The sequence below is a fragment of the Choloepus didactylus genome, chromosome 8, assembly GCF_015220235.1.
Source record: "Choloepus didactylus isolate mChoDid1 chromosome 8, mChoDid1.pri, whole genome shotgun sequence".
Classification (NCBI taxonomy): domain Eukaryota; kingdom Metazoa; phylum Chordata; class Mammalia; order Pilosa; family Megalonychidae; genus Choloepus; species Choloepus didactylus.
In genome coordinates, this window is record NC_051314.1 from 15,210,221 (window position 1) to 15,236,178 (window position 25,958).

General features: G+C 39.4%; 1 protein-coding gene across 1 annotated transcript in view; it reads left to right on the forward strand.

The window, feature by feature from the left end:
- The window catches only part of FAM227A (family with sequence similarity 227 member A), an 89,198-nt gene that overhangs the window by 4,213 nt on the left and 59,027 nt on the right, over positions 1 to 25,958 (forward strand). Inside the window, exons 3-5 of the mRNA XM_037847898.1 lie at positions 1,538 to 1,620; positions 20,752 to 20,842; positions 21,373 to 21,452. Coding sequence (XP_037703826.1) covers positions 1,538 to 1,620; positions 20,752 to 20,842; positions 21,373 to 21,452 — 254 coding nt within the window. The remainder of the gene's footprint in view (positions 1 to 1,537; positions 1,621 to 20,751; positions 20,843 to 21,372; positions 21,453 to 25,958) is intronic.

The window sequence follows — 25,958 nt, forward strand, 5'->3', positions numbered from 1 at the left end:
GGTCACGTTCTTTCTTGTCATCAAGTGTCCTCTGATTGGTAAGAACACTTGAGGGTGATGGAAGTAAGGACAAACCTTGCTTTATATGAAGGGATTGAGGAGTGATAGGATTATGGGGCTTTTACAAAAGAAGTAGCTGAGGCAAAGACAGAAAGAAATGCAGAAAAGGGTAGCAAGAGGGGCCATGGAACTGAGCAGAGATTTCAACAGTGACAAACAAGGTCAAGATACCTTTTGACCCAGTCATCTCTCACCTGAAAATCTTTCTTAAAGAAATAATCCCAAATATGGAAACATCTCTCAGCATGATGCCGTGCATTATGGCATTATTTATAAATGCAAAAAAATGTATAAACAACTTAAATATTCTATAACCTAGTAACAATTAAGTGTGTTTGCATTAAGGTACGTTCTCTTAATGGATTATTATAATGTCATTTAAATGATTTATTGATGATGATGATGATGACCATTTGGAAAATGCTCATGATAATGAGTGAAAGAGAAGTCAAAGTATTTAAAAAGGCAGAAATTGAGATTGGAATTGTGTTAAAAAGTATATATCTGAAAAATAGTCAAAAGAAATATTCCCAAACCCTAACAGTAGTTGTAGCATTGTAGATGATTCTATAATATGGTTGATTTCATTTGTAATTTATAAAGTAACTCACCTAAAACTAGATAAAAGAAGTATGAATGTTTTGCAAAGGAAATTCTTAAATGGAGAGAAAAGGCGGAAAGGTGGAAAGGGCCCCCACTCCTCCCCACCTCCTGCAGGTGCACGGCGGTCGCAGCTAGGGGCGGGCAGCCACGGAACCCTCTGCGCTCAGCGTTGCTTGAGGGGTACCGGCGGCAGCTCTTCCCGGAGGCGAAGGTGAGGCGGGGGACTTGGCCGAGTCCCCGGCGGAGGCGTGCAAGGTGTGGAGGGCGGCGAGAGAGGGACGCGAGACACTCTCTTTTCAAGGTAGTAGAAAAAAGCCTTTATTCAGGGGTGAGCACAAGTTATATAGGGTGGCATAGAGGGCGGGGTTGGTGTAGGGGTGTGGGGTCCTATATGGCAATGCTGAGGGGACAAAGGCTATGATTGGTTCTGAGAGGGCGTGGAGGTCGTTAGGAAAAGGGCGGGAGTTGCTCTGGCAACGGTGTATGCGCACTGGCGGTGGCGGGAGTTGCTCTGGCAATGGGGAGTGTGCGGGCAAGATAAAGGGGGCGGTTTTCTCTGGCAAGCTTCCTCTAACGGTTGTATTTTGGGTGAGGGAGGTGGGGCCTGTAGCCGGCTCCACTTTCTCAGGCCCGGGGGGCTGTGGAGGGTATTACTGCCCATGCCCACTACCCTCTCCAGGGGCTGGCCAGGTTCCCTGGGGGGGGGCTGTGGAGGGCGCTACTGCCCATGCCCATCGCCTCCCCCAGGGGCTGACCAGGTTCCCTGGCCCCGGCCCGCCAAGTTGGAACTCAGCACCAGCAACCCGCAGTGCACCCTATTCCTGTCTTGTGTGTAATCACCACCCAGAATTTCCTTAGCAGACCCACCTTCCAGCGTGCTTCGTTGGCTCCTTCGAAATGGTGCACCAAAGGATGGCTGAATTAGATCTAGGTTCCGAAATGATGGCCGACTGCCTGGTGAGTCATCGGTGCTGGGGGCTGCAGCAAGGCTTCTGGGAAGGAAGGGGGGACCTGGCAGGACTCCTGTTGGTCCAGTTGAGCCAAACCTCATCCTCTGTCTTGGGATCTTCAAGGTGTTGCAGTGCCCTGGGGACCCCTCCATTGAATTGAAAGCATATTTACACAACTGACATATTAAAGTTAATTTTGATTCACTTTCTAAAAGCTATAAAACAAAACAAACTCTCCAATAATTAATATAAACACACACAGTACAGCCCATTTATTTGGAGACAAAAGTTAAAACGGTTGAACAAATAGCAGTTGTGTAGCACAGCTCCTACAAGCTAGAAAAGCACTGGCATGAAACACATGTAAGTGTCTTTGTGGCTCTCTGGGGTTTTGCAACAGCAGGTATTTGCTTTTTACTTTTAACTGCACTTAAGAAATCTTAGGCATAAATCTAAAAATTCTCCAAGATGTGGAGATTTGAAAATGAGAGCAACAAAGTCATTACTGAGTACTGCCCCTCACAGGTATCAGAGGGTCAGTTGCAGCTCAGACTGGAAAACACCTTAAAGCTTGGCTAGTTCAACTGCCTCACTCTTATGGTAGACACTCTCACACCTGGCACCTGTGAGGTTGCAGATTTGCTCTTTGGGAAGTCCTGTGTGACTACAGGCAAGTTTGTTCCCTAAACAGCAGGTCTTTTATCTGTATACCAGAGGTCACTTACTGGAAACTCTCCGGTTTGCCATAGTCTCTACCACTTCCTAACTGCCTCCAATATGGAGGCAAAGGTTGGTTGTCATTTATGGTCTTACATTTGGCCTGCTTCATTCACTTATGTTACCCTCTAGGTTACAGACACAATGGGAGGGACTCAGACTAGGTGACAACCCAGTACAGTTCTGTAGATTGGAAGCCAGACCTTGTTTGTGAGTCACACGTGGCTGAACCTTCAGTCCCCTTTGTCTTCCTGGCTCTCCTCTTCCTCTTCCCCATCTCTTCCCTCTGCTGCTTTTGTCTAACCCTGCTCCTCCACTTCCTGCCAACTCACCCACACACACACTGTGCATCAGTGCCCTGTTTATGACCCAAATTCTAAACCACTTCACCCCACCTGGCATCTTGCTTTCTACCAAGTTCTTCTGCCCCTGGGATCCTGACCTCATGAGTTGTCTCCATAGTTCACCCCAACTTTTCCCATACTGACTTTTGAGGTCAATTCAGGTCTTAAGTCAATCTTTTTGTTTTCTTTTCAAAAATTTAAATAACAAAATCCAAAATATTCCAACAATCTACAAGTATATGACTAAAAAGTGAAAGTCAACCTTCCCCCCTCATTTCTCTCCTTAGAAGTAACCATGGCTAATTGTATTGTATATATCCTTCCAGAATTTTTTCTATACATTTATAAATACACAGACACATACATTTAGGCTTATTGGCCTCATTTCTTTTTAACATAAGACCAAAAATATTGTTTTAACATAACACCAAAAATATTGTTTTGCAACTTTCTTTTTTTTTTTCTTATTTATTCATTCCTTTATATATTTTTAGCTTCAATACCCCTTGGAGATTTTGCAAAGTCAGTACTATTGATTTGATTTGATTCTTCTTTTTTTTTTTTTTTTTGTAATTTTTATTCTAGCAACATATACAACCTACAATTTCCCTTTTCAACTACATTCAAATATGTAATTCAGTGCTGTTAATTACATTCACTATGTTATGCTACCATCACCTCTATCCATTACCAAAACTATTCTGTCACCCCAAACAGAAACTCAGTACCAATCAAGCATTAACTCCCCATTCCTGCCCCTACCCTGGCCCTTGGTAACCTGTATTCTAGTTTCTGATTCTAGTTTTTGAGTTTGTTTATTCTAATTATTTCATCAGTGAGCTCATAAGACATTTGTCCTTTTGTGTCTGGCTTATTTCATTCAACATGATGTCCTCAAGGTTCATCCTTGTTGTCACATGCATCAGGACTTCATTCATTTTTACAGCTGAATAATATTCCACCAGATGTATATACCACATTTCACTTTTCCATTCACTGGTTGATGGACAAGGGTTGTTTCCATCTCTTGGCAATTGTGAATAATAATGCTATGAACATCAGAGTGCAAATTTCCATTCATATCCCTGCTTTCAGTTCTTCTGAGTGTATACCTAGTAGCAGGATTCCTGGATCATATGGCAGTTCTATACTTAGCTTCATTAGGAATCACACAACTGCCTTTCACAGTGACTGCACCATTTTACATCCCCAGCAGCAGTGAACAAGTTTTCCTATTTATCCACATCCTCTCCAATACTTGTGGTTTTTTATTTGTTTAATAGTGGCCATTCTAATAGGTGTGAGAGGATATCTCACTGTGGTTTTGATTTGCATTTCCCTAGTAGCTAGTGAAGCTGAGTGTTTTTTCATGTGCTTTTTAGCCCTCTGTATTTCCTCTTTGGAAAAATGTCTATTTATGTCTTTTGCCCATTTTTTAAATTGGGTGGTTTGTCTTTTTATTGTTGAGTGGTAAGATTTCTTTCGATTTCTGGATATTAAACCCTTATTGGATATGTGGTTTCCAGATATTTTTCCCATTTAGTAGGATGCCTTTTCACCTTTTTGACAAAGTCCTTTGAAGCACAAAAATATTCAGTATTGAGAAGGTCCCATTTTTCTATTTTTTTCTTTTGTTGCTTGTGCTTTGAGTGTAAAGTCTAAGAAACTGCTACCTATCACTAGATCTTGGAGATATTTCCCTGCATTTTCTTCTAGGAGTTTTATGGCATTGCTTATTATATTTAGGTCTTTGATCCATTTTGAGTTAATATTTGTATAGGCTGTGAGAGAGGGGTCCTCTTTCATTCTTTTGGATATGAATATCCAGTTCTCCCAATAATTATTGAAGAGACTGTTCTGTCCCAGTTGAGTAGACTTGGCAGCCTTGTCAAAAATCAATTGACCAGCAAGATGGTGGCATAGGGAGGTAGGGCATTTAGTTAGTCCTCCAGAGCAACTAGTAAATAGCCAGAAACAGTCTGGAACAACTGATGGGGGAGACATCCATGATTGGACAACATCGTACACCAATCAGGAATGGGTGGAATGGCTGGGATTGCAGCATAGAACTGGAAACCTGAAACTGAATACAGCCTCCTCCTGAGACCTGGGCCCATCTGGTTGGGAAAATCTGACTGGGGTATCAAGGAAACCAGAAGCCTAGAGAACAGAAAATTACAGCTCACACTAGGAAGAGTGAAGATATGGCCAAGTCAGAGGAAAAAACTTCCACTTTAACTGAGATATAGGAATTGAAACAGCTGATTATCAATCAAACAAACCTCCTAAATCAATTCAAAAATAAAATCAACGAGTTGAGGGAAGACATAGCAAAAGAGATGAAGGATATAAAGAAGACATTGGGCAAATGTAAGAAAAAACTTGAAAGTTTGAAAAAACAATTGGCAGAACTTATGGAAATGAAAGGCACAATAGAAGAGATGAAAACACAATGGAGACATACAACAGCAGATTTGAAGAGGCAGAAGAAAGGAGTATGGGATATCTGAAATCCTACACACAAAAGAACAAGGAAAAGAATGGAAAAATATGAGCAGGGTCTCAGGGAACTGAACGACAACATGAAGTGCAGAAGTATACGTGTCATGGGTGTCCCAGAAGGAGAAGGGAAAAGGAGCAGAAAGAATAATGGAGGAAATAATCACTGAAAATTTCCCATCTGTTAAGAAAAACATAAAATTACAGATCCAAGAAGTGCAGTGTACCTCAAACAGAATAGATCCGAGTAGACTGACTCTAAGACACATAATAATCAGATTATCAAATGTCAAGGACAAAGAGAGAATTATGAAAGCAGCAAGAGAAAAGTGATCCATCATATACAAGGGAAGCTTCATCAGATTATGTGGGGATTTCTCAGTAGAAACCATGCAGGCAAGAAGAAAGTGGTGTGATATATTTAAGATACTGACAGAGAAAAAGTGCCAACTAAGAATCTTATATCCGGCAAAACTCTCCTTCAAAAATGAGGGAGAGGGGAGAACCTAAGATGGTGGCTAGGTGAGACAGGGCAAAAAAACACCTCCATGAAAAATACTAGACAAAAACCAGAAGGTGACCCAGAATACAGGTTTCAGTGATCTACCGGCTGGACAAGTTCTGCTAGAACCACAGGGGCCGTACACTTGGTGAAACTGGGAGTCTGCGTTCTGAAATGAGTGAGTAAGCCGGCTGAAAGACCCAAGACCCATGGCCACGCTGCAGTGTGGGGAAGCCGGGGTTTGGCATTTGGAGATGGACTGGTTCTTTTTTAAAAAAAAAGAGGGAAAAACCCAGGAGTGGCTGCAGTTGCAATGGTGGGAACACTGCAGGAGCGGGCTGAGCCAGCCTCACGGTGTCTGGCATGGAGGATAGCTCGAGGCAGATTCCCTCAGGGCCAGGGGAGCAGAGGGGAGAGCTGGACGGAGAAAGAAACCCCGCTGCTTGCAGCTGGCCCCCCAGAGGGCTGGAGACACTCCTGCCCGGGGCCGTGCCCACAGTGCAGAGCCAAGCCAGTTGTCCCAGAGCTGGGAAGAAGGAACTGTGTGAGGAGGGGGAGGGGTTGAGATGCCCCGTTCAGCCATCTTTGCATCAGGCTGGGAGTGCCCCTGCACGGCCCGGCAGCCCGGGGCTTCCCTTGAGGGACAGCATGCACTTGTGATGTAGCACAGCATTCCCTCGGCATAGGTCCTGGAAGATCACAGCTGAGAAGGGGGGCCGCTCGGAAACCCCAGGGATGCTATGTCAATGCCGGTGGTTTGTGGGTCAGCGACAGACAGAGTCTGGGACAGAACTGAAATGAAGGCTTAGACTCGCAGCAGCCTTGAATCTCTGGGAACACCTGAGGGGTTTGAATATTAAAGCTGCCCTGCCTCCCTAGCCACCCGGACACACGCCCCACATTCAGGGCGGATGTCTCCAGCAACACACCCAAACTGAGTTCACCCAACTGAACCCCACAAGAATCATTTCTCCACACACCACAAGGACGAAGTTGAGGAGAACTGACTTGAGGAGTATAGGTGACTCGCAGACGCCATCTGCTGGTTAGTTAGAGAAAGTGTACGCCACCAACTTGTATTTCTGAAAAATTAGATTGGTTTTTTTTTTTTTACAACTTGAAAGAACCCTATCAAACATAGCAAATGCCAAGAGGCCAAAAACAACAGAAAATCTTAATGCATATGATAAAACCAGACGATATGGAGAACCCAACTCCAAACACCCAAATCAAAATATTGGAAGAGACACAGTACTTGGCACAATTAATCAAAGACCTACAGTCAAGGAATGAAAACATGGCAAAGGATATAAAGGATATGAAGAAGACCATGGCACAGGATATAAGGGACATAAAGAAGACCCTAGAAGAGCATAAAGAAGGCATTGCAAGAGTAAATAAAAAATAGAATATCTTATGGAAATAAAAGAAACTGTTGGCCAAATTAAAAAGACTCTGGATACTCATAATACAAGATTAGAGGAAGCTGAACAATGACTCAGTGTCCTAGAAGTCCACAGAACAGAAAATGAAAGAATAAAAGAAAGAATGGAGAAAAAAATTGAAAAAATTGAAATGGATCTCAGGGATACGATAGATAAAATAAAACGTCCAAACTTAAGACTCATTGGTGTCCCAGAAGGGGAAGAGAAGGGTAAAGGTCTAGAAAAAGTATTCAAAGAAATTGTTTGGGAAACTTCCCCAACCTTCTACACAATATAAATACACAAAGCATAAATGCCCAGCGAACCCCAAATAGAATAAATCCAAGTAAACCCACTCCAAGACATATTCTGATCAGACTGTCAAATACTGAAGAGAAGAAACAAGTTCTGAAAGCAGCAAGAGAAAAGCAATTCACCACATACAAAGGAAACAACATAAGACTAAGTTGTGACTACTCAGCGGCCACCATGGAGGCGAGAAGGCAGTGGCATGACATATTTAAAATTCTGAGAGAGAAAAATTTCCAACCAAGAATACTTTATCCAGCAAAACTCTCCTTCAAATTTGAGGGAGAGCTTAAATTTTTCACAGACAAACAAATGCTGAGAGAGTTTGCCAGTAAAAGACCTGCCCTACTTCAGATACTAAAGGGAGTCCTACCAACAGAGAAACAAAGAAAGGAGAAAGAGATATAGAGAATTGTAACAGACATATATAGAACCTTACATCCCAAATCACCAGGACACTCATCTCTCTCTAGTGATCATGGCTCTTTCCCCAGAATGGATCATATGCTGGGACATAAAACAAGCCTCAATAAATTAAAAAAAACAAAACAAAACAAAACAAAAAAACTTGAATGTATTCAAAGCACATTCTCCAACCACAATGGAATACAAATAGAAGTCAATAATTTTTGATTTGTAACTCCACTATTTACTTCCTACATGATATAAAATACACAAACTCTAATGACAAATCAGTGGTTTTGAACTCAATGTAAAATATGTAATTTTTGGCAAGAACTATATAAAGGTGGGGGAATGGAGGAGTATAGGAACGTAGTTTATGTGTCCTATTGAAGTTAAGTTGGTATCAAAGAAAAACAAGATTGTTATGGATTTAAGAGTTTAATTTTAAGCCCCATAGTAAACACAAAGAAATTTTCAGAGAATATGACCATAGAGATGAAAAGTAGAGTATGGGTTAAGAGAAATGGGGGAAGGGGCAATGGGGAGTTAAGAAATGAGTGTAGGGTTGCTGTTTGAGGTGAAGGGCAATTTCTAGTAATGGAGGGTGGGAAGGTCATCACATTACAACATTCTAAATGTGATTTATCCCACTAATGGAATGCTAGGGAGGGGATGGAATGGGAAGATTTAGGCTGTACATATGTTTCCACAATTGAAAAAAAAAAAAAAAAAGACAGTCTAAATAGATAACAGTTGAATGCCAAGGATGATCCTGGATAGGATTTCAGGATGGAGAAGAGGAGGCTCAAAGGGACACAGCTGAGACATAAGAAAAAAAAAAGGAAATACAGAATGTAAGTTTTGTATCCATGTTGAATCTCTTGTACTTCTTAGCTGCATTTAATGGGATTGCATAAAAGAATGTTCTTGTTCATGGGAATTGTATATGTGAATTATAGTGTTTGTTCAAAGATGTATGCAGCTAGCTCTCATATGTTCAGAAGACAGAGCAACAGATGTTGGATGATAGATAGGGAGGGAGGGAAAGATATAGCGGGGTGACAGCATGTTAAAGTTGGTGGAGTGGGGGTATCAGGGGAGGGGGGTCAGGGTATGCTGGAGTTCTGTGTATGGGGATTATATTGTTCTTGCAACTGTTCCTATAATTTTTAATTTATTTCAAAATAAAGTTAAAAAATGAGGGAGAGTTTAAAATATTTGTAGACAAACAGACAATGAGAGAGTTTGTGATCAAGATACCTGCTCTGTAAGAAGTACTAAAGGGAGCACTACAGACAGAAAGGAAAAGACAGGAGTGAGAGGTTTGGAGAAGAGTGTAGAAATGAAGACTATCAGTAAGGGTAAAAAAAGAAAGACAGTGAAAAAAATAAAATAAGATATGACGTATAAAATCCAAAAGACAAAATAGTAGACAGTAGACATTATGTTGAGTGAAACTAGCCAGAAACAAAAGGATGGGTACTTGACGGTCTCACTAAATGAACTAACATTGATGAGCAAAATTTGAGAGTTGAGAACTCAAGTTATCAGGAGATGGAAAGAGGTTAGAGATCGGGCATTTGATGCTGAAGGAGTACAGAAGGTTCAACAAGATGGAGTGTATAGATCCAGAAATTGAATGGATAGCATAATAGTGTGTGACGGTAACACAATATTATAAGTACTCTGAAAAAAGATGAGTGTGAGTACGGTTGAAAGAGGAAGGCTAAGGGCATGTATGACACCAGAAGGAAAGATAAACGATAAAGACTCGAATTGTATAACTTAGCAAAACCTAGAGTGGTCAGTGATGGTACTTAAATGTACAAATATAAGAATGTTTTTAAATGAGGGGGAACTAATAAATGTCAACATTACAAAGTGTTGAAAATTGGATGGTATAGGGGAAAAATACAAACAATGCAAACTAGAATCTGTAGTTAATGGTAACATTGTAAGATGTTTCCATTAGTTGTAACAAGGGCAATATACCAAAGGTAAATGTCTATAAGAGGGGGTATGAGGGAGTGATGTGGGATTCCCCATGGTAGTGATGCTGTCTGACCTTTTCATTGTATTTCATTTTTATTTTTCTTCTATCTTTTGTATTTTTATTCTTCATTTTTTTTCTCCTTTTCCTCTTTCTTTGGGGAAGAGATGGAAATGTCTGAATATAGATTGTGGTGGTGAATGCATAATTATGTGATTATACTGGGAATCATTGATTGTTTACTTAGGGTGGATTGTATGGTGTGTGAATAAAACTGTTTAAAAAATAAACAGAGAGATACAAGTGCTGGAGAAAATATGGAGAGAAGGATGTACCTATTCCTTGTTGGTAGGGAAGTAGAATGGCACAGCCCATCTGGGGGGCAGTGTGGTGGTTCCACGGGAAGCTAACTATGGAGTTGCCATATGGTCCTGCAACCCCGTTATTGGGTATATAGTTTGAAGAACTGAGAGCAGGGACATGAATGGACATTGCACACTGGTGTTCATGGCAGCCATATTCATAATTTGCAATGGATGGAGGTGGCCTAAGGGTACATCAACTGATAAACAGAATGGTGAACTGTGGTGTATACATACAGTGGAATACTGAGTGGTGGCAAGAAGAAATGAAGTTGTGAGGTATACACCTAGGTAAATGGACCTTGAGGACAGTATATTGAGTGAAATAAGCTAGAATCGAAAAGACAAACATTATAATGCCTCACTAATATGGACTAACTATAATGTGAAAACTCTGAGAATTGAATCTGAGAGCATAGATTATCAAGAAAAGGCTTACGGTAAAGGTTCCTAGATTGTAAGCTCTTAGAGCAGTCACATCTATTCCATGAGTTGTAGTGGCTATCAGTAAATTCTGAGATGGTGAGCTGTTTGTGTATAACCTGGTCGGTCTCTGTAACTTCTGGCATCTGTGTGACACCTGATACTCAGAGCCAGAGTTCAGCAGCTATGAATGTCAGCATTACCCCATACAGCAAATGTTTAAGAAGCTGAAAAAGAGATCAGACTTCAATTAGAGATATGAACGAAATGGACTTGATTAGAACTAAGGTAAACCAGACTAAAGGGTAAAGGATGATATTGGCTGTGTTTTAAAACCTCAACTTCTGTGTGAGACCAAAAGAAGAGATGTTTATTTGGTGCAAAAATCTATACTTTCTGTAGCATGCTATATAATTTAACTTGTATGGTCAGTTTATTCAGACACCATAATTACATGAAACCTTGAATAGGAGGTGAGAGCTGGTTGGTTTGTACAGGTTAGTGTGAAACCTCATACATCCCAGAGTAATTTGGGCAGACAGTAAGAAGTGTTTGCAGGGCTCCTTTGAGGGCCTGGGGAAAAATATGGAAACATTAAACTTCCCCACCTGGGGAATTCCTGATATTCTCACAAGCACTGGGGACTACCATCGTAGTAGGCCAAGTCTTTGATCTTGGGGTGTGCTCTTCTGAAGCTTGTTACTGCAAAGGAGAGGCTAAGCCTACTTATAATGGTGCCTTAGAGTCACCCCCAGAGAGACTCTTTTATTGCTCAGATGTGGCCCGTCTCTCTCTAAGCCCGCTCTGCAGGTAAACTCATTGCCCTCTCCTGCACCACGTTGGACATGACTCCGCGGGGTGTAAATCTCCCTCACCATGTGGGACATGACTCCTGGGGATGATCCTTGACCCAGCAATGTGGGATTTAGAAAGCATGCTTGACCAAAAGGGGGAAGAGAAATTAAACAAAATAAAGTTTCAGTGGTTGAGAGATCTCAAATGGAGTAAAGAAGTCATTCTGGAGGTTATTCTTATGCATTTATATAGATATCCCTTTTTAGTTTTTAGTGTACTAGAATAAGTAGAAGGAAATACCTGAAACTGTTGAACTGCAATCCAGTATCCTTGATTCTTGAAGATGATCATATAACTTTATAGCTTATATGGTGTGACCGTGTGATTGTGAAAACCTCGTGGCTCATGCACCCTTTATCCAGTGTATGGACAAATGAATAGATAAAAGGGGGACAAAAAGCAAATGAATAATATGGGGGAAAAAGAAGTATGCGATGTTTTGGATGTTCTTTTTTGCTTTTATTTTTATTTTTATTTGTGTTTTTTGAGTAATGAAAATGTTCAAAACATTGATTATGGTGATGAATGCACAATTATGTGATGGTACTGTGAATAATTGATTGTATGCTTTGCATGATTGTATGGTATGTGAATATACCTAAATGAAATTGCATTTAAAATATATCAGTTGACCATGAATCTGAGGATCTATATCTGAACTCTCAATTTGAGTCTATTAATCAATATGTCTATCTTTATGCCAGTAAGTACTATGCCTTTAAAATAGGCTTTAAAGTCAAGAAGCACAATATCTCCCACTTCCTTCTTTTCCAAGATGTTTTTAGCTATTCAAGGCTCCTTACCCTTCAAATAAAATTGATAATTAGCTTGTCCATTTCTGCAAAATAGTCTGTTGGAAATTTGGTTGGGTTTGCATTGAATCTGTAGATCACTTTGTGTAGAATTGATACCTTAACGATACTTAGCCTTCCAATCCTTGAACATGGAATGTCTTTCCATTTATTGAGGTCTTCTTTGATTTCTTTCAGCAGTGTTTTGTAGTTTTCTGTGTACAAGTCCTTGACATCCTTAGTTAAGTTTATTCTTAGATATTTGATTCTTTTAGTTATTATCGTAAAAGGAAATTTTTTTCTTAATTACCTCTTCAGATAGCTCATTACTAGTATATAGAAACAGGATTGATTTTTGCATATTGAGCTTGTATCCTGCCACTTTGCTGAACTTGTTAATTAGTTCAAGTACCTTCATTGTCATTTTTCTTTCAGGATTTTCTAAATATAGGATCATGTACTCTAGAAAAAGTGACAGTTTTACTTCTTCTTTTCCAATTTGGATGCCTTTTATATCTTTCCTGCCTAATTGCTCTAGCTAGAGCTAGCACAAAGTTGAATAGCAGTGGTGACAGTGGACATTCTTGTCTTGCTCCTGATCTTAGAGGGAAAGCTCTCAGTTTCTCAACCTTGAGTATGATGTTAGCTGTGGGTTTTTCCTATACGCCTTTTATCATTTTGAGGAAGTTTACTTCGATTCCTACCTTTTGAAGTGTTTTTATCATGAAAGGATGCTGAATTTCATCAAACCCATTTTCTGCATCAATTGAGATGATCATGTAGTTTTCCTCTTTGTTTGTTAATGTAGTTGTTTTACATTGATTATTTTCTTGTGTTGAACCACCCTTCCATATCTGGGATAAAACCCACTTGGTTGTGGTGCATAGTTCTTTTAATATGCTATGAATTCTAATTGCAAGGTTTTTTTCTTTTTTGAAGATTTTTCTATCTATATTCATTAGAGAGACTGATCTGTAATTTTTCTTGTTGTATCTTTATCTGGCTTTGGTATTAGGGTGAAGTTGGCTCCATAGACTATGTTAGGTAGTGTCCCCTCCCCTTCAGTTTTTTTGGAGGAATTTGAGCAGGATTGGTATGAATTCTTCTTGGAGTGATTGGTAGCATTCAACTGTGAAGCCATCTGGTCCTGGACTTTTCTTTCTTGGGAGGTTTTTGATGATTAATTCAATCTCTTTTTATATGATCGGTTTGTTGAGGTCTTCTGTTTCTTCTAGAGTCAGTGTAGTTTGTTGATTTGTTTGTAGGAAATTCTCCATTTCATCTAAATTGTCTAATTTGTTAGCATACAGTTATTCATAGAATCCTCTTATGACCTTTTTTTTTTTTTAATTTATCTCCATGGGGTCAGTAGTAACATCCCCCCTCTCACTTCTAATTTTATTTGTATCTTCTCTCTTTTTTCTTTGTCAGTCTTCCTAATGGTTTGTCAATTTTATTGTTCATCTCAAAGAACCATCTTATGGTTTTGCTGATTCTCTCTATTGTTGTTTGTTTTCAGTTTCATTTATTTCTGCTGTAACCTTTATTTCCTTCCTTCTGCTTGCCTTGGGATTAGTCTGCTGTTCTTTTTCTAGTTCCTTCAGGTGTGTAGTTAGTTTTTTTTTTTTATTTTAGCTCGCTCTTCCTTTTTAATGTGAGAGTTTAGAGATATAAAATTCCCTCTCTCAGCATCCCATATGCTGCCCTTGCTGCATCCCATAAGTTTTGATATGTTGTATTCTGATTTTCATTTGTCTTGAGATATTTACTGACTTCCCTTGCACATTGCTTGTTTAAAGTGTGTTGTTGAATCTCCATATATTTGTGAATTTTCCAATTTTCCACCTGTTATTGATTTCTAGCTTCAGTCCATTATGGTCAGAGAAAGTGCTGTATATAATTTCAGTCATTTTAAATTTATTGAGACCTGTTTTGTGACCCAGCGTGGGGTCTGTCCTGGAGAATGATACCTGTGCACTTGAGAAGAATGTCTATCTACTGTTTTGGGGTACAGTGTTCTGTATTTGTCTCTTAAGTCTAGTTATTTATCATATCATTCAAGTTCTCTGTTTTCTTATTGATCCTCTGTCTTGATGGTCTATCTATAATGAGAGTGATGTATTGAAGTCTTCAACTATTATTGTAAAGATGTCTATTACTCCCTTTGGTTTTGCCAGTGTTTGCCTCATGTCTTTTGGGGCACTATGATTAGGTGCATAAACATAATTGTAATTTCTTCTTGATGAATTGCCCCTTTTATTAATATATGTCTTCTTTGTCTCTTATAACATTTTTGCATTTAAAGTCTGTTTTGTCTGATGTTCACATAGCATCCCAGCTCTTTTTTTTTTGGTTACTGTTTGCGTGCAATAGTTTTTTCCAGTTTTTCACTTTCAACCTATTTGTATCCTTGGGTCTAAGGTGAGTCTCTTGTGGACAGCATATAGATGGAGCATCTGTTTTTATCCATTCTGCCAATTTGTGTCTTTTGACTGGAGAGTTTAATCCATTAATATTCAGTGTTATTACTGTAAATGCAATACTTCAACCATTCTATCCTTTGGCTTTTATATGTCATAGATTATTTTTATCTCTCTTTTTACATTAATCTTCTTTTCTACATTTTCTTCCAAACCTCTCTCTCCTGTCTTTTCTTTTTAGCCTATGGAACTCCCTTTTATATTTCTTGTAGGGCAGGTCTTTCTTGATGAACTCTCTCAGCTTGTGTTTATCTGAAAATTTAAAACTCTCCCTTATTTTAGAAGGACAGTTTTACCAGTAAAGAATTCTTGGCTGGGAGTTTTTCTCTTTCAGTATGTTAAATGCATCATACCACTGCCTTCTTGCCACCATGGTTTCTGATGAGAAATTGGGACTTAGTCTTATTGAGCATTCCTTGTATGTAATGGATTGCTTTTCTCTTGCTGCTTTCAGAATTCTCTTTATCTTTGCCAGTTGACAGTCTCATTAGTATTTATCTTGGATTAGTTCTATTCAGATTTATTCTCTTTGGAGTACATTGTGCTTCTTGGTTATGTACATTTATGTCTTTCACAAGAGGTGGGAAATTTTTGGCCATTATTTCCTCAGATATTCTTTTTGCCCCTTTTCCCTTCTCCTCTACTTCTGGGACACCCTTGAAGTATATGTTTGTGTGCTTTGTGCTGTCATTCAATTTCCTGAGACCCTGCTCAAATTTTTCCATTGTTTTCTCTATCTGTTCTTCTCTCTGTAACATCTTGGATGTCCCATTTTCTGGCTTTCTGATCCTTCTGCCTATTCAAATCTGCTGTTGTATGCCTCTGGTGTATTTTTAACCTCATCTATTGTGACTTTTATTCCCATAAGTTCTTTTGTTTTTCTGTGCATGCTTTCAAATTCTTCTTTATGCTCACCCAGTGTCTTCTTAACATAGTTTATCTCTTTAGCCATATTTTACTTCATCTCCTTGAATTATTTAGGAGATTTGATTGAGCATCTTTGAACAGTTGTTCCAAATTCTGTATCTCCTCCAACTTTTTAATTTGTTCCTTTAACTGGGCTATATTTTCCTGTTTCTTAGTATGGCTTGTATTTCTTTTGCTAATATCTGGACATTTTATTGTCTTGAGATAATTATGAATGGTATTTTTCTTTCTCATCTAAAATTTTGTTGTTGATTGGATTTGTTTTAGGGCTGTTGTTTGACACTGGGTTCATCAGTATTTCCCAGGCAAAATAGGGCCAGGGACCCACACATGGGGTGCAGACCAGTTCCAAGGAGCCCTGGGGAGAGGGTCAGAAAAGATGCTAAAGAGCCTTTTTTTTTTCCCAGCTCTCCAAGGCTGCACTTTCCTGGCCTGCTGAGCAGATGGCGCTATTCACCAAGAAGCCTTTTTGATGGCTCCTTGAAGGTGTGCTTTCCTGCCCACCCAGCAGATGGTGCTTTTAGGCAATCTATTCCCCACAGCCCTAAGAAGACAGGGTATTTTTAGCCCTCTGCAGGTTCTGCATCTGATGCTGGTAGAAGCAGTGACCCAGTGGCTCCTGTCTAGGTGTGTTAAATTCACTGGCCAGTATCTGGATCAGTACTTGGCCATGTCCCCCTCTGTTCTTGAGAAGGGGGGTTTTTGTGGCCCTCTCTTTTTGCAGCAGCCCACCAGGCAAGGACAGGGCAGACCTGAGGCTGCCTGCCTTAAGGGTGGGGGATGGGCACCAGCAGCCACCACCTAGGAAGTTAATCTCAGTTCTTCACTGCAGTTTATTTTTTTAATGCATTCTTTAATTGTGAACTTTAACATATATACATAACAGTGATAACTTTCAAAGTACAATTTAACAAATAGAGAACAAATTTCAAAGAATATCATGGGTCACAGTTCCACAACTTCAGCTATTTCCATTTTTGGAAAATATAACATACATATAGAAAGTTGTTAACTTTCGATGTACAGCTCAATAAGCATTATATGGGTAATTTCAAAAATATATGTTATGAGTTACAGTTCCACAGTTTCAGTTCTTTGCTTGTTATGCAATATAGGGTATATACAGAAAGGTGAAGACTTTCAAAGCACAATTCAACAAGTAGCTGTAGAACAAATTTCAAAGGATGTTATAGGGTACAGTTCCGTCATTTACCTCCTTCCAGCTATTCCAACACCCCAACCTCTAAGTATATATATATATTTATATGAATTTTCAGTATTCATAGACCTTTGTTAAATCTTATCTTGTTTGTTACTACCCCTTCCTCTCACTTCCTCTTTCTCCATCTTCAGGGGTATTTAGGCAGTGAGCACCCTAACTTGTTCATATTGAATGGGGGTATCGAAGTATGGGGAAGGGGGCTGCATCTGATTGTTGTTCTTAAAGAGGCTGTTGCCTCTGGGTTTTAGGATTTTTCTGGCATAAGAACACACTGGTGGTGCAGTTTCTTAGTCTTCATCCTGCTCTTCCCTGGATGCTGCACTGTACTCTCCTGGTCTCCAGATCCCCAAAACAGTTGTTTCAGAGGGTTTCTGCATGTCTACTAGCTCTTTTTTGGAAGAGGAGTGAGTCCTGCAGACCCATTCTCCACCACCTTTCCGGGAGTCCCCCTTCATGCATTCTTTTAGTGGCTTTATAATAGGTTGGATGTGGCATAATTTATATAATCACTCCCCTATTGATAAACACTCCAGTTGTATTTTCACTATAATGAACAATGCTGCCGTAAATACTTTTGTGCATGTATCTTTGGGCTCATTTGCAAGTATTTCTGCAGAATAGAACCCTAGACATGAAATTTTAAATTTTAATAAAGACAGTCAAATTGTCTTTCACAGAGGTTAAGTCATTTCTTCACTGATGCAGAAAGGAGACCCCTAGCTTTAGTCTACCCTCCCCTACCACTGAGTAGGGCTTAGAATTAAGTCAGTTGTACTGTAGATAAAAGCAAAACACACACACGATTCAGGGTAATTCCATGTGAGTTAAAAAACACTCTGTCCATGTGTACATTTGTATGTTATGTTGCAGGGAGGAAAGCCTTAGACACTCAGGCTCTGGAGTCAGATGATGAGAGTTTAAGTTCCTGCTCTACTATTTTCTCATATTGTGACACTGAGTAAATTATTTAACTTTTATGAGTCTCAGTTTGATGTAAAATGGTGATAAATTAATAATGCATCTACTGCATAGGGTTGTTGTAAGAATTGGATGAGTTAAAACTCATGAAAGCCTTTAGATGAGGGCTTAGAACAGTGGCTGGCTCACAGCAAGGGCATTATATATATATGTAAATGTATAGGAGAAAGTCTGGAAGGATATACATCAAACTGTTGATGGAGTCAGCTATGGAAAGGAGAGTTGGGTAGAAGACAGGTAAACCCTTTTCCTCCACATAATTCTATAATGTTTGACTATTTTACAACTAGGATGTATTTCTATGTCGCTCCTATGATTTTTAACAGTAATTTTAAAAATTAGGAGAAAGAATGAAGTTGCCCTCTCAGAAGCAGGATCTGCCCAGCATTGGTGTTCTTTGTGGCCAGTTAGAACCAGAACGGGGTCATCAGGAGCAACCTTGGGTCCCCACATGACTTGGGGGAAGGGAACCCTTGTCATTCCTACCTACTCCTCTGCCCAGGCAGCTGGTCAGATCTGTTAGATGCTGCTGCTGCCTCCAGAGCCGGTCCTGTGCCCCCTGCCACAGTTCACCATGCCCTTTATACACCAGGCCTCAACTATCTGACTGTACCTCTCAAGTCACCACCTATGGCTAGACTGGTTTCTCCAGTATCCATCCTGCCCCAGCGGCTGGCACCTAGCCTGTACAATGCCTGGTACATAACAAGTGCTTAATGAATATGTGCTAATGAATGAATCTGGTTCCAAGTGTCGGGTCCTCCCTCCCACAGACCTTCCAGTCTCATGCCTAATCTCTGGCTATGCTGTATTTCTACCTCCTCCTCCCATGCCCTAAGTGTGGGGTTCTCTCTAGCCTCTGTCCACAACTTGTTTAGCTCTTCTTTCCAGTCTCACTCCCTCGGAGTGCTAGTTTGCCCACCATCACAGCTTCGTTGTTCATCCCAGCAGGATGCATGCTGGTTCTGCTCTCTGCCTGTCTGTCCTTACCTGCAGAAAGGCCTTACCTGAACCTTCAATCAACCTAGCCTAGGTCCCCTGCTGAGGATGTCCCTGGCACCCTGCCCATCCCATGGCAGCACTGGTCACCTGGCGAGGTAATTCCCAGCTTCTCCCCCACTAGTCTGTAAGGCCTTTGAGGGCAGAGACAGCAGTCCCTGTGCACTGTTCCTCCTTGACATCAGGCTCAATGTTGGCCTCTGTTAGGTGCTCAGGACATATTCATGGAATGAATGATGCATTCACAAATTCTAGCTTCTCACCTGTATTTCAGTCTCATATATCTAGCTTCCTGGAGCAGAAATATCTGAACTCAACTAATCATCAGACTCTCCTGGGAGCTTTTGAAAGACTAAGCGAGTTCTCTGATAGTAAATGAAAGGAGCAGGGTGCAGGGCAATGTGTCTTGTAAACTTCCATTTGAGCAAGATGGAATATCTCTGGAAGGCTCTGCAAGGAAACAAGGTGGTTGTCCATGGGGAAGGGTATTGGGTGAGGGGTGGGAGGGAGACTTTTCGCTGTACCATCTGAATTTCATATCATGTAAATTATCTTGGTTTTTAAATTTGAAACAGAGAACCATTCAGGAGCTACAATGAGTATATAACCTATCCAGGACCCACCCCAGACTAAGGAATAAGCATTTGATGTGAGGGCTCAGGAATCTGAACATTTGAGTAGTTCCCAAGAGAATTTGGTCATCAGCCAGGTTTGAGAGCTGCCTTCCCAGGGAACAAGCCCACTTGTAGGTTCTGCTCTCATCTCAAATGTAATCTCAGCCCAGTGCTGATCTCATCATCTTTCCATAAAACTTGCTTTTCTTCCAAGACCCAACTGTCCTTTCTCCTCTCTTTCTGCCCAAATCTTATCCATCCATCCAGGCCATGACAGTATCTGCTACAAAGGCATCCTGGTAAGGAGCGGAGACATTGACACATGCCCACCCCATTCATTCATCATGCCTTATCTCAGCTCACTTAATTGGAACAATGTCAGTGCATAGACTTATCAGTGTGGCCCCCTCCCCTGCACACACACATACCTACACTCATGTCCAGTTCCTTTAACTCACGCAGACTGGGGACTGCCAATTCAGGAGAATGGTGGGGGAAGGCTGGAGAGGCATCTTAACAGTTTTCCCAGCTAAAGATAGTGGGGCCTCATCATTTATCCCTTAACACTCATGTTCTAACTCTTCTGTGTAGTCCTCTGCAACTACTCCAGCCCATGTTCATCTCACTTGTTTGAAATTTAAACAAAGCAATTTAACACTTATTTGTTCCATGCATGTAGATTTGTCTCTCCAAATAGATTGTAAGTTCTTTGAGGCAAGGACACAGAATCATACTTCTTTGGTGAACTTTGTAATCCAAAGACAGTGCTAGGTTCGTGATAGATAATTAGTACAACTCTCTGAAGCGGGAGGGGTCAGAGGTCAAGAGAGGTCTCTTTTGAGAGGTTAGGGGCATGATAATAATAGTAATAATGAGGCAGCTCCTATCTGATAGCCTCTGGGCTAGTGTTTTTATGTACATTAAATACTTTATCTCTGATCCTTATAAGAACCCTAGAAGGTAAGTATTAATTATCTTCATTTTTAAGTAATAGCTTATAGTAGGCACCATAACTGGCACTCTGTTTCAAATCCTCTGCTCAGAGGTATAGCCAGGAGGAAGGAAGTGTCAGAGATGATGGGGTGTGGCGGGTGTACTGATGGTGACACGTGGCGGGGAGTGAGGGGGTGGAGGAGAGGATGTCAGTGATACTGATGACCACTGAGGCCCTGCCACCGAGGAAGAAGGCAGCAAGGAGCTACCACAAACTTCGCTGCAAGCCTTTTGGGCAACGACCCCCATGCCACCCCCAGGATTGGTGGTAACCTCTAATGCCCCTTTCTTTTTGGTTTTGAAGGCAATTGAGAAATATGAATTGGAGAAGAAAGCTTTAAGAGAGAAAAATCGCGGCATCTTGGGAGACAGAAGTCTGACGGCATTTTCATGTGGTTTGTTCTTTGTTTTTTGTGTTTTTAATGCAATTGAGTAGGAATCCAGAGTTTCAGGTGAGGATATTTTTGTCCTCTTCTGAAGAAATCTTCAGTCTGACTTCTTGACCTTGGACAAGAAGGAGAGAAGGACAATAACATTATAGACCATCCCCGCGAGACCCCGTGGCCCCTGTGCTCCCATACCCCTGCTCTTGTGAACTCGTAGTGCTCCTGTGAGCTGGCTGTCACTGAACTGTGTTAGAGTTGAGGAAAGGGCAGGGGGACCAACTTGCCTAAAGTCACACGGTTTGTCTGGGGAGGTCCTAGAGAGGAGCCTCGCTGTGACTTCAAAGCCCAGGCTACTCCCTACTGCTTCTCTGGACCAAACAGCAGCAGCAAATAAGGAAGGGATTTTCATAAGTCTAGTGCAACTAGTGGTGTGTCATCTGACTGCTCAGGTTTAATGACAAAGCACAGTGTTGATGACACACAGCAGTACATGGAGCCTGTGGTTACTCACACCTTTCTCTTTCTCCATTCTTCTGCAGACAAGCTCCCCAAGAGCGAAAGAAAATTGCCGTATTCCAGCAAAGGCCCAATGAATGCCAAGTCTCTGATTATGAAAAGAGTAAGAGGCCTATGGCTGGGTCTGTTTCTGACTGGGGTTTCTGCTGGGCAGGAAATAGATTTTAGTCCCAGGGAGAGGAGACTTGTCTCCTGGTTGATGATTATGCAGAAGAATCTCAGAGTGTTCTTTTTAGATGAGCTGAAAGCACTTGAATAGCTCTGAAATTTTCATGACATCCTCAGAATGGGGTGTGTGCCAGAGTGCATTTGTCTCTTCATTTTTAGGGCTTGAAAGGTGTTTCCTCTTAGAAACAGTGAGTTCAGATTCAGCTCACCCAGAGCCCCTGGGCTGGACAGCTCCAGGGCCCAGTCACACCCTTGCTGATCATAGCCCTCTCTGCAGGTGGCCTGAGGAAGCTGAGAGGCTGGAGCAGCTGGGTGTCAGGCAACTTGTTAGTGGCAGAGCCTGGCAGAGCCCCTGACTCCGAGCCAGGCACTCTGCTGCCTCTCTAGCAGCAGTTTGGCCCACCTCTCAACAAACCTAGTAAAGAATTTCCTTAGCTTGCTCTATTTAAAAAAAACAAATTAATTGTGGTAACATATATACAACATAATGTTTCTCATTTTAACCACTTTCGAGTATACAATTCAGTGCTGATAATTATATTCACAAATGTTGTGCTCCCATCACCACCATCCGTTCCCAAAACTTTTCCATTACTCTAAACGGAAGCTCTGTACCTGGGAAGCATTAACTTCCCATTCCCTGCTGCCACCCCACCCCTAGTTAACTGTCGTCATCTTTCTGTCTCTGTGAATTTATTTTTTTTCATGTAAGTGAGCTCATTCAATATTTATCCTTTTGTGTCTGGCTTATTTCACTCAACATGATGTCTTCAAGGTTCATCCATACTGTCACATATACCAGCCCTTCGCTCCATTTTACTGCTGAACAATATTCTATTGTATGTGTATACCACATTTTGCTTACCCAGCCATCTGTTGATGGACACTTGGGTTACTGACACCTTTTGCTGTTCGGAATAATGCTGTCGTGAACACTGGTGTACAAGTGTCTGTCCAAGTCGCTGCTTTCAATTCTTTGGGGTATATACCGAGAAGTGGGATTGCCACTTCTATATTCTATATATATATAGAATTTATATTTTCTGTATTTAACCTTCTGAGTAAATTCTATAGTTAACTTTTTTTCTCTCATTTTCCACAGCGGCTGCCCCATTTTACATTGCTACCAACAATATACGAAGTTTCTTATTTCTCCACATCCTCGCCAATACTTATTGTTTTCCTTATTTTTTTTAAAATAGTAGCTATTCTAGTGGGTATGAGGTGATATCTCATTATGGTTTTGATTTGGATTTCCCTATTCAAATAGTGGCTAATCATGTTGAACATCTTTTCATGTGTTTATTAGCTGTTTGAATATCTTCTTTGGAGAAATGTCTATTTAAATGCTTTGTCCATTTTTAATTGGGTTTATCTTTTTGTTGTTTAGTTGTAGGATTTCTTTATATCTTCTGGATATTAAGCCCTTATCAGATAGATGGTTTCCAAATATTTTCTCCTATTATGTAGGTTGTCTTTTCACATTCTTGATAATGTCCTTTGATACACAACAGTTTTTTTATTTTGATGAGATCCTATTTAACTATTTTTTATTTTGCTGTTTGTGCTTTTGGTATAAAGGCTAAAAATCCATTGTCTAATTCAGGGTCTTAGCTTGCTCTTTAAAACACCCAGTTTTAAAGAGAAAACCAATTTACCTCCAGGTCAGAAGTATTCAAACCATTAAATGGTGGAGAATATGAAACAGTATGTTATTGTTATTCTTTTTTCACCTTTTAGCCTAGGAAATTCCAAAACAACCTGATGGTTGAGAGTCTGCATTGAACTTTGATATTCATCTATTGTTGGTGACTGAATAAATTTAAATGTTCCCCCAAAGGTGGCACAGCTAGCAAATAGTGGGGTTGACATCGGAATCCAGGTTTTCCAACTTGGACTCCATTAATCACTGAGCTATTCTTCCACTGACAGTCACCATAACCAAGTTTTTGTTTTTGTTTTTGTTTTTTAATTCAATTTTATCAAGATATATTCAATACCATGCAGTCATACAAAGCATACATTCAGTTGTTCACAGTACCATTATATAGTTGTACGTTCATCACCAAAATTAATTTTTGAACATTTTCATTACCACACACACACACACAAATAGTAAGAATAAAAATTAAAGTGAAAAAGAACAATTAAAGTAAAAAAGAATACTGTGTGCCTTTTTTTTTTGCCCCCATTTTTCTACTCATCCATCCATACACTGGACAAAGGGGAGTGTGGTCCACATGGCTTTCCCAATCACATTGTCACCCCTCATGAGCTACATTTTTATATAATCATCTTCAAGATTCAAGGGCATAACCCATTTTTTTTTTTTTTTTTTTTTTTTTTTTTTTTAAATATAGGGATTCATTTATTACTTTTTGGTTTACAAACAAAGGCACCCAATAATGCTTCTATGTAATTCTTATAAGAGATTATCAATTTACATTTAAAACAAACAAAAAACAAAACAAAAAATCCTGAACCAGTTCCTGCAAACACAAAAAAGTGAGAGAGAGATTTTTTCTGCCCTTTCCACAATTTACTACCCATATTCAAAGAATGTTTGTTTTTTACTATATTGAAGTCAAGAATGTATTGCTGCACTTTTCTGTGTTGAGTTTAGGACATATTAATGTAGCACAATGACCTCACAATTGACAAACGCATATGCCAGAATTATAAGGGTAAAGAATGAACAGGGCAAAAAGTCCCAAATGTTTTAGATTATAGCTTTATAAAATGAGTTAAAGGAAATATTAAGTTTATTTAATAGGCTATTCTGTTAAATAATGAAAGTTTGTGTAGAATATATATATAATCAAACATAGAACTAAAAACCACATCTGGCAAATGCCACACAGAAATTATTTCTAAAAGCTTTAAGCTTTTATTTTAAGCTTAAAGCCTAGTTAGTGAGGATTAACAATCTACAGACTCTTTATACTAGTTTTAGAACCTTAAATTCCAGAATACTACCTATTTATTTAATTTATTCATTAACTTTTGACAACAGAATTCTAAACAAACATACAAAATTAATGCAGTGGCCTCAGCACACTCCCAGTTGGCATTTCTTTAAAAGTGAGATTATAAGAGCAATGTAACAGTTCAGAAGACATACACTCACTATGCACTTCACAAGCCTGTTGAAGTTGTACCCGATTCTTTTGCAAGACACAAAGACGATTCATCTGATTCTAACTATACTTAGCAGAAGTATAAAAAAAAACCATAGAAATGTTAGCATATTTTCAACACATTATGGAAATATATTTGGAGAGATGGAGTAATCAATGTATTCCACATCTATAGCTAATTACATGGGACACTTTAAATCAAAGCTATCATCATTTATTCCATTTTTAGACATTGTCATAGTCTCTCATACCTTATATAAGGTATGGTCCTAGACCAGAGACTTTAGTATCATTCCAAAGAATACATATATATATATATATATATATATATATATATTTTTTTTTTTTTTTTACTTATTTATTTATATACATATTTCCTTTAAAATAATGCTTAAAAGTTTTACTACAGAAAATCTGGCTTCAACATGGAAGCGTTTTTCCTTTTAAGATTACACACCTGCATGGAAGAAGGTGATTTTCTTTACATTTAGTTTTTTCACAACAATAACAAAATAAACTTCTTTAATATGGCATTTAAATTGACAAAGAATTAACTTTTTGTATTGTGAAATGACTTCTTCAAATATATTCAAGACACACTGCTAATGATTTATATAGAGGACAACTTGATCAGCTTAATTAGAACAGTATTATGCTGAACAATCTGTTAAACCAAATGTATGTTAAAACAGTAAACAGAATTAACTATTAAGATTTAAAGGGAATTATAATGTATCATTAAAATATACATCAATTTTCTTGCTATTACTTCTATCCATAATGCATTTCTTTCTAAAGATAAAACTACATGCAGAAAAAAATAGATGGTATCTTTAGAAATTCAACAGTTGCTACTTTATGTGGTATGTAAATAAAGTCCTTTATTTAATTTCATACACATTGTTTTATGAATTTTTATTTTTCTTGAAGGAATTCAGCTTTCAAGATGAAAAATTAGCATGTGTTCATACACATGTGAGAACATTCTCTTAACTTTATTACTACCTGCAAATACATTCTTCCCTAATAATGCACTTTCAGTTTTCGCTGAAAAGACAGTCAAGCCTTTTTAAAGTTCTATGAATAAAATTTATAAGGAAGGAGGGCAAAGGTATGGTGAATCCCTCCTCACCTTCCCAACCAAAGTCTCAAGAAATTCTCCTGCTTGAAAACATAAACAAAACCTCACAGGACTGATCTTTATTTGACCATAATATGGACAAGAAAAATTTCTTTCTACTCTTTTTAATACTAACCATTTTTTTCAATTTGTTTTCACTTTCCTTCAAAAAAACACATAGCAT